Below are 10,104 nucleotides of genomic sequence, written 5' to 3'. Positions count from 1 at the left end.
GCCAAGGAGTGCCTTGCCTTGGGGAAGAAAGCAAATCTATACTCCATGATTAGTGTGTGATTATATTTTACAGACAGACATCAATGCCTGGTGATTTTGATGCACTTGGCTTTTATCTTGTGAGATTTATTTAAAGAAGCACACACATGGCTTAGAGCCTCAGGGAAGATAACATACACAAATAGGGAAGCATAAAAGGGAGCAAAAGAAAACCTGCTTTATTTGTAAAAAGGCTTGCTCCCCTTTTAGGTACCTCCAAATCCTACCACCTGCACCTTCTCTCTTTTCAAATCCCTTCTCTAACTCAACTTTCACAGAATGTCTTTCATAATTAATCTGCCAGAAAAGATTATCCCCCTCACTCTTCCCCATATACAACCCCCATCCCTATATTCCCCAGCTCCAGGAGCACATATCAAAAAGAAATGGCAAGAGAAAGCAATGTTGAATAAGAAGTGGAGACTGAGAATAGAAAAATGGAACAATTACAAATTTTCATTGTTTTGTAGTGTTTTCTTTCTTTTAAAATCATGTAAGTAAATATAAATACATATTTAACCTCTTTCTAGATTATGGACAATCTATATTCTTATTTTTCTTGCTTTTCTATGATTTAATAATTAAGAAACACTTTAAAAACAAATAAAAGCAATGGTTGAAAACTCAATAATCCCATGCAATATCCTGCTTCACATTTTAATGTTGGTATTTTTTAAAGATATATATTTTATTTAAAAGGCAGAGTGACAGAGAAAAAGAGGGCGATCCAGAAGGAATAAGAGAGATCTTCCACCTACTGGTTCACTCCCCAGATGGCTGCCACAGGCAGATCTGGGCCATGCTGAAACCAGGAGCCTGGAACGCCACCTGAGGGCCTAAGTACTTGCACCATCTTCCACTATCTTCCTAGGAACATTAGCAGGAAACTGAATCGGAAGAAGAGCAGGTGGAAATTAAACAAGCACTACAACATGGGATGCTGATGTCAAAGGCAGTGGTTTCACCCACTGTGCCACAACGTGGCCCGCATGTGGGTATTTTTATCTACCATCATTCTGAATAGATGGATCTTTATAGTGTCTATGCTGTTACATTAATATTGTCCAGTAAGTATTTATATTGAATTTTTTAAGTTCATTTGTTGTTTATTCAGAAATATCCCTTAACAAGACTGTTACCATCATTAAGGTGCAGACATCAATTACCCAGAGTAGAAGGGCATATAGAATATATTGCAAAATTACCATCAGTTTAACTTGCCACGTTCATGTATAAATTTCCTTAAGTAAGTTTGCATAGTACTTTTTAGGCTGCTAAAAGTAAGACATTTCACTAAAATGCTCATCGTTTAAATCAAGAAGAATGATAAGATCAGAAGTTCAGAACAAAGATAATGAAGGAGCTAGAAGTCAGTAAAGCTATACTCTAACCAGAGTATTTGAAAGTACTTCCTTCCTGAGGTTAGTTCTTTAGCTTCAAATATTTTCCATATGGGCGCTTGAGTTCATTTATATTTTTCAGATTATGTATGCCAACCTTGGTTTGGAAATGATGGCCTTTGATATCTAAATATCAAATAAAACATATCTCCTCTTTTCTGAGTGGTTTTGTTTCTACGGCTGGACTACTTCCAAAGGTGAGAAAAGTAAAGGCTTTTTTCCAAGAACATCTCAAAACTTCAGCTGAAACATGTTACTTGTGGTAATAACTTTTCCTGCCTATCTCCTAGTTGGCTGGAATTTGTTATATGATGGCCACACTGAATGTGTTAGAGTTGTGTTTCAAACAGAAAAATAGTTCTTTTAAAGGTTTCATATAGAAATATACAAGAGTTATCATGGATGTGCATGGGCAATTATATTCCTATTTTTTGTAACAATCTGGGACGTAAATAAGGGGACTAATAACTCCTGATGCAGAAACAAATATATAATACCAAACATTATTCCTACACAGAGTTTCTACAGAAATAGCAGGGGATTATAGCATTTTATACACAATATTCTCACTTTTTTACTCATCATGATAGACTTTTCCTTTGGAAATCTTTCTCTACTATGTCTTAAAATAGTTGGTGTACTGGTATTTTAGCAAGTCATTTATTGTTTGGGATAGTTTTATGCATTTTATTAACAGTATGTAGATTTAATAATGTAATTGAGGTAACAGTTTTTTTTTTTTTTTTTTTTTTTTTACTTAGAATTGGAGTTTTGTTTTTTTAAGCATTATTGCACATTCTGTTGTGGACAATATCTCTTCCATTATCTTTGCTTCATTGAAAGCTGTGATCAGCAGTCAATATTTCTTGCTCCCTATACGTTTATAATTTGATGGCTTACTATTAGAAACATGATACTGTGTTGATGATCATGGGGTGAGAAGTGATAAGACAAATACACTTAGGAGACCCTCTTCTTCACTCAAATATTAAGGATCTTTTCCTATAAGTAACAGGTGAGGTAAATTTTGTTAGCTATAGATAAATTTCAAAATTTTCTCATAACAAAGTATTGCAATTCAGTATCTTGAAAAATACTAGGTTTTACAAGCATTTTAGAATGTGATTCCACAGAAATAGAAACTGTATCTGCTGACCTGCTTCTTGAACTGTGAATGTTGCATTTATTCACTCTGCTTTTTGTGAGCCCAGCGAATTAGTGGAAACACAAAATACGATGGCCGTAACCAAACCATTTAACTTCTTGAAGTCTATGTTAAGTTTTCACATCTACAAGGGAAATTCATAAAATTCATGAAAATGGAATTAAAAGATAAGTTGATATTGGTGCACACATTTTGGAAGCATTTCCTAATTTTTTTCACAACATGTGTTTTCCACATATAGAAAGATTTAGGCAAGAAAATAGTTTTCCAAGGTTTCTATAGAATCCTAGACACTTAAAATGGACCTTACAGCAATGTTTTAAATCATCTTAGGAAATATTACAAATGAAACTTGCTTGGGAAGTTATACATGAAACTTTCCTTCTGGTGATGCATTTAAAACATTGACATAAAAGACCACTAATCTGAAATAAAAAAATGCATTAGCTGGTAACAACTTGTAGTACTCATAAGGCAGAATACTGGTTCACTATGATAATTGACATTAAAACATGTCTAATATATCTGGGTTAAGCTGAGGTGAGGTTGATCAAGAAATAAAGAAGAGTTACAAGCAAATAATCCTGGGACTGCAAAAATGGGGGAAATAGCTGCAGTTACAACAGCGTTGAAAAATCAAGAAAGAATACTACAATAAATTTTCTTTTCCAACATACATGAAGTCCAAGAAGAATTTTCTATAATTTTATGAAATTACTTTCTAGAAACATTACGAAAAAGTGACTCAAGGAAAAAACCCACAGTACAATAATCATTATTAAAATTGAAATCAGTAATCAAAAACCTAATTCCAACAGCTGATTATATATTCTTTCCCTGAAAGATTCTAGAAGTGCCTTACTGAATCTTCCTTCAACAAAAAATGTTAATCCTGTGAAAATTCTTAGATATAGAAAAACAAGAAAGGCTACTTGATTTGTTTTCATTATAAAACCAGAAAAATACAGTATAAGTAAAACTAAACTAAAAATTAAGCAAACAAGCAAAAACTATAGAGCAATCTCAATTATAAACAAAAATTTCAAATATTAGCAAGTAGAATTCAGCAGTATATTACATAAATATTGTAGCAGTACCAGTAGATTTTTCCTAATTATGGAAATATAGCACAACCTCAAAAATCTATTGATATTAAAAATATTTCATGGAATATTATAATAATAAATGACATTCAATATGATTCAACATTCATGCTTGATGTTTTAAAAATTTTTGAAAACTAAACATGGGAGAACATTTCTTTGACCTGATGAACACTATTTACTAAAGTCTTGAATCAAATACTATACTCAGTGTTTAAATTCTAGAAGCATTCCTAATATAAGACTATTCATTATTGATGATTTTATTTATTGTTATAAAGAATGTCCTGGGGCTGGCGCCACGGCTCACTAGGCTAATCCTCCACCTAGCAGCGCCAGCACACGGGGTTCTAGTCCCGGTCGGGGCGCCGGATTCTGTCCCGGTTGCCCTGCTTCCAGGCCAGCTCTCTGCTGTGGCCAGGGAGTGCAGTGGAGGATGGCCCAGGTGCTTGGGCCCTGCACTCCATGGGAGACCAGGAGAAGCACCTGGCTCCTGGCTTCAGATCAGTGCGGTGCGCCAGCCGCAGCGCGCCAGCCTTAGCGGTCATTGGAGAGTGAACCAACGGCAAAAGGAAGACCTTTCTCTCTGTCTCTCTCTCTGTCCACTCTGCCTGTCAAAAAAAAAAAAAAAAAAAAAAAAAAAAAAAAAAAAAAAGAATGTCCTGGGAAATTCAGTAAGACAAAGTAACAATATGAAAGCTGGAAAGCAGAAAGAGTAATTCTTATATTCATGTGAACTGAATTTAATATGCAATGTAAAAGGGATAAAAAAAAAAAGATAATTTTGAGAAACAAGACTCACAGACTTTTGTGCCAGATATCAACATGTAGCACAAAACTTCAAGAATGAAGACAGGGTATTACTTGAGCAAGAATAGACAATGAAACAGGAAGACAGATGAGAGAGCCCTGACATAGAGCTCTTCCTACAGGAAAACTCGCAGGGTGAAGATTGCTTCAGAGAAGAGAGAGCAAAATATGCTGTAAATCTGACTTTCCATGTGAAACAAATAAAATTAGACCACATAATTTAATAGCATACACAAAATTGAGTTCTAGATAAAGATCTAAATGTAAAAATAATTTAAAACTACCTTACTTTTTTTTGTTCCTTAAATTTTTTTTCAACTTTTGTTTAAAAAATATAAATTTCCAAAACACAACTTTTGAAATATAGCAGCTTTTCCCCCTATAACCTCCCTTCCACCTGCAACTATCCCATCTCCCAGTCCCTCTCCCATCCCATTTTCATCAAGATTCATTTTCTTTTTTTTAACTTTTATTTAATGAATATAAATTTCCAAAGTACAGAATACGGATTACAATGGCTTCCCCCCATAACGTCCCTCCCACCTGCAATCTTCCCCTTTCCCACTCCCTCTCCCCTTCCATTCACATCAAGATTCATCTTTGATTCTCTTTATACACAGAAGATCAGTTTAGCATACATTAAGTAAAGATTTCAACAGTTTGCTCCCACACAGAAACATAAAGTGAAAAATACTGTTTGAGTACTAGTTATAGCATTAAATCTCAATGTACAGCACACTAAGGACATATATCCTACATGAGGAGTAAGTGCACAGTGACTCCTGTTGTTGACTTAACAAATTGACACTCTTGTTTATGGCATCACTAATCACCCTAGGTTCTTGTCATGAGCTGCCAAGGCTATGGAAGCCCCCCGAGTTCACTGACTCTGATCATATTTAGACAAGGCCATGGTCAAAGTGGAAGTTCTTTCCTCCCTTCAGAGAAAGGTATCTCCTTCTTTGATGACCCGTTCTTTCCACTGGGATCTCACTCACAGAGATCTTTCATTTAGGTTTTTTTTTCCCCCAGAGTGTCTTGGCTTTCCATGCCTGAAATACTCTCATGGGCTTTTCAGCCGGATCCGCATGCCTAAAGGGCTGATTCTGAGGCCAGAGTGCTGTTTAAGACATCTGCCATTCTATGGGTCTGCTGTGTATCTCACTTCCCATGTTGGATCGTTCTCTCCCTTTTTTATTCTATCAGCTAGGATTTGCAGACAGTATTCTTGTTTATGTGATCCCTTTGGTTCTTAGTCCTATCATTATGATCAATTGTGAACAGAAATTGATCACTGGGACTAGTGAGATGGCATTGGTACATGCCACCTCAATGGGATTGAATTCGAATCCCCTGGTATGTTTCTAACTCTACCGTTTGAGGTAAGTCAGCTTGAGCATGTCCCGAATTGCACATCTCTTCCCTCTCTTATTCCCACTCTTATATTTAACAGTGATCACTTTTCAGTTAAGTTTCAGCACTTAAGAAGAATTGTGTATTGATTACAGTATTCAACCAAAAGTATTAAGTAGAACAAACAAACAAAAATACTAAGAGGGATAACATATTAAGTTGCTCATCAACAGTGAGGGTGAGGGCTGATCAAGTCACCATTTCTCATAGTGTTCATTTCACTTTAACAGGTTTCCCTTTTGGTGCTCAGTTAGTTGTCACCTATCAGGGAGAACAAGTGGTATTTGTCCCTTTGGGATTGGCTTATTTCACTCAGCATAATGTTTTCCAGATTCCTAACAGGGATCACTTTTCAGTTAAATTTAAACACCTAAGAATAATTGTGTGTTAATTACAGAGTTCAACCAATGCTACTAGAACAAAAAAAATACTAAAATGGATAAAGTATTACATTGTACATCAACCGTTAGGACAAGAGCTGATCAAGTCACTGTTTCTCATAGTGTCCATTTCACTTCAACAAGTTTCCCCTTTGGTGCTCAGTTAGTTATCACCGATCAGGGAGAACATATGATATTTGTCCCTTTGGGACTGGCTTAATTCACTCAGCATGATGTTTTCCAAATTCCTCCATTTTGTTGCAAATGACCGGGTTTCGTTGTTTTTGACTGCTGTATAATATTCGATAGAGTACATGTCCCATAATTTCTTTATCCAGTCTACTGTTGATGGGCATTTGGGTTGGTTCCAGGTCTTAGCTATTGTGAATTGAGCTGCAATAAACATTAATGTTCAGACAGCTCTTTTATTTGCCAATTTCATTTCCTTTGGGTAAATTCCAAGGAGTGGGATGGCTGGGTTGAATGGTAGGGTTGTATTCAGGTTTCTGAGGAATCTCCAAACTTACTTCTGTAGTTTCTTCACCAGTTTGCATTCCCACCAACAGTGGATTAGTGTCCCTTTTCCCCACATCCTCACCATTATCTGTTGTTAGTTGATTTCTGTATGTAAGCCATTCTAACTGGGGTGAGGTGAAACCTCATTGTGGTTTTGATTTGCATTTCCCTGATTGCTAGTGATCTTGAACATTTTTTCATGTGTCTGTTGGCCATTTGGATTTCCTCTTTTGAAAAATGTCTGTTGAGGTCCTTGGCCCATCTCTTAAGTGAGTTGTTTGTTTTGTTGTTGTGGAGTTTCTTGATCTTTTTGTAGATTCTGATTTTTAATCCTTCATCGCTTGCATAATTTGCAAATATTTTTTCCCATTCTGTGGATTACCTCTTCACTTTCCTGACTTTCTTTTGCAGTAAGACACCATTTTTTTTCCAATGTCAGGATAGAAAAAAAAATCTCTTACATAAGTTACTAAAACACACTTATGGTTTTAGAAAAAGACCTCTAAAGTTGATAATCTTGAAATTTCTGGTCAAAGTCTCTATAAGAGATTAATAGATAAGGAACAGGTTCCTTCCGCCCCGGCCGCCATCGGAAAGCTGCAGCCATGGCCCTGCGCTACCCCATGGCCGTGGGCCTCAACAAGGGCCACAAGGTGACCAAGAACGTGAGCAAGCCGAGGCACAGCCGCCGGCGCGGGCGCCTCACCAAGCACACCAAGTTCGTGCGGGACATGATCCGGGAGGTGTGCGGCTTCGCCCCCTACGAGCGCCGCGCCATGGAGCTGCTCAAGGTGTCCAATGACAAGCGGGCGCTCAAGTTCATCAAGAAGAGCATGGCACTCACATTCGCGCCAAGAGGAAGCGCGAGGAGCTGAGCAGCGTGCTGGCAGCCATGCGCAAGGCGGCCGCCAAGAAGGACTGAGCCCCGCCCGCCCCAATAAACGAGTCCGCGAAGCCCCGTGTCTGCGTGTTCGTGGGGGGCAGGGAGGCGAGCGGGCGCCGTACTGGAAACGATCTTTATTGCAATTAAATAGCGCACACGCCAAAAAAAAAAAAAAAAAAAAAAAAAAAAAAAGATAAGGAACAGACCAAGAAGTGATATTTAGCAATTCTTGTAATTGAGATAAATACACAGATTTAAGAATGCCTTTTAGAGGACGACGCTGTGGCTCATTTGGTTAATCCTCCGCCTGCGGCACTGGCATCCCATATGGGTGCTGGGTTCTAGTCCCGGTTTCTTCTCTTCCAGTCCAGGTCTCTGCTGTGGCCCGGGAAGGCAGTGGAGGATGGCCCAAGTGCTTGGGCCCTGCACCCGCATGGGAGACCAGGAGGAAACACCTGGCTCCTGGCTTTGGATCGGGGTAGTTCTGGCTGTAGTGGCCATTTTGGGGGTGAACCAGTGGAAGGAAGACCTTTCTCTCTCTTTTTCTCACTGTCTAACTCTGTCAAATAAACTAAAAAAAAAAAAAAAATATGTAGTTGAACAGTGTGTGTCAATACTTTAAAAAAAAGAATGTCTTTTAATAATTATGAAAAGATCAAACAACTTGAGATGAAAGAATGAAAAAATATGATAGTGATTTTACAGAAAAAAAATCAGAACTTAAAATAAATTTAGGAAAAGATGTTGAACCTTAGAAATATACTGGGAAATGTTATTAAAACAACATGAGATGCTGTTTCACCTCAGTTATATCAGCAAAGATAAAATTTTTCTAATGCCAAGAATTGATGACAATGTGGAGAAATATAAACATCTCACAGAGAAATGTGGCATTATCTAATTACTTCAACCCATCAATGGTCACAAGTAGGTATTTGCAAGAATATGAATTACAACATTTTACCTACAGAAAAAAAAAGCAACATAAAGTTACATCAAAAGGAAAATGAATAGAATGGTATATTCCTGCAATAGAATATTATATGAGTTAATATATGTGAACTGTGGCTATATGGATAAATATCAAAATATCAGGAAGGGCGAGGTAAGCAAGTTATGGAAGGATTACTGTGATTTTTTTGCATATAGTTGAAATTTGAAAAATAATGTATTACTTGGATACATACATGCTATGTTTTGAAGTATCTGGGAAAGATAGAAATTTTACAATGATAATTACTTCCACATCAGAAGGTTGGGAATGTGAATGGGAAGGAGCTATACAGGTGGTCTCAATTCTATCTTTGTTTTAGTGCTTTAGAGTATCTGAAGCAAAGATGACAACATTTTAAGACAAGATCAGCTTGCCTGGAGCATGCATGGGTATTTGTTATGTTGTTCTTTATAACTATGAATATTTGCAATGTTTTATAATAAAATATTAAAAAATAAAAAAAAAAACAAAGGGACAGTGAGTTCTGTGGCATTCAGAAACAAATAAAAACAAAAGTGGCTGTCTTAGCTAGTGACAGTTTGCCTGGATAGTGTGGCTAAGAAGCCATTGCCTTTACTTTGTTTTTCCCTCTCCTGAGACCTGTTCCTTCCCTAAGCATCCATCTCCAGCTTGCAGTCTGGCTTGCTTCCTGAGCACTCCCTTTCTTGCCTTCTCACCCCCACAGCAAGTACTCTTTTACAAGTTCCAGACCTCAGGGGCTGATCCTTTATATAGGTTTTAAATTCTGTTATCATTTCCCATTGGCACTCATCCCTATCCTTTGCTAAGATCCTTCCCTGGATAGGAGTTAACTATAGCATATTCATAGTTTGAACTATTTCACATGACATAAATGAACTTTAGCTACATTTCTCAGCATGCATATATGAAAACATAATAGAAAAAAATAACAAAAAAGAAAACCAAGTGCTCTCCCCAAGAATCATTTGTGTGGATCCCTAGGGACAAGGACATGGTCCACAGAAGGGCTTCCACTGTAAATGGACACAACTATTCCATTGCAACAGCAGTTAAAGATTCTGGAACAAAATAGTAAAAGTTTCGGCCTTAATGTTTATTGAAAGAGTGTAAATAGAATCCAAAATTATACCTCTGTTAGGTTTTAACATGGTAAAAATTACATATACAGGACTGGAAGGGAACAGAGAGAAATGAAAATAGATTTTTACAAAATGTGGCAGGACCATGGGTAATTTTCTTCCCTTTCTTTTGCATTCCATCGATATTGTTATGTGTTTATGTAACAAGTTATTTTAAAATGTTAAAAAAAGGAATTTGGAGGACAGATAGAATCAATTTGTAATCTTTCTGTAATGAACAGTGAGTTTCCTCAGAGTTGATAATGGGCTTCAATTCTGCTGTCAGAATCACAGTTTATCT

The 10,104-nt window shown here is 37.0% G+C and overlaps 1 protein-coding gene across 1 annotated transcript; it reads left to right on the top strand.

The window, feature by feature from the left end:
• Positions 1 to 7,396: 7,396 nt before the first annotated feature.
• Positions 7,397 to 7,780, top strand: LOC100351893 (large ribosomal subunit protein eL36). Its single transcript, XM_051842696.2, is given in 2 exon segments — positions 7,397 to 7,657; positions 7,660 to 7,780. Coding segments are annotated over 2 exon segments (315 nt in total). The 5' UTR covers positions 7,397 to 7,431; the 3' UTR covers positions 7,749 to 7,780.
• Positions 7,781 to 10,104: the final 2,324 nt, after the last annotated feature.

Source organism: Oryctolagus cuniculus, chromosome 1, assembly GCF_964237555.1.
Source record: "Oryctolagus cuniculus chromosome 1, mOryCun1.1, whole genome shotgun sequence".
NCBI lineage: Eukaryota > Metazoa > Chordata > Mammalia > Lagomorpha > Leporidae > Oryctolagus > Oryctolagus cuniculus.
Note: the sequence above shows the minus strand (reverse complement) of the source record. Positions and strands in the feature narration are given on the sequence as shown.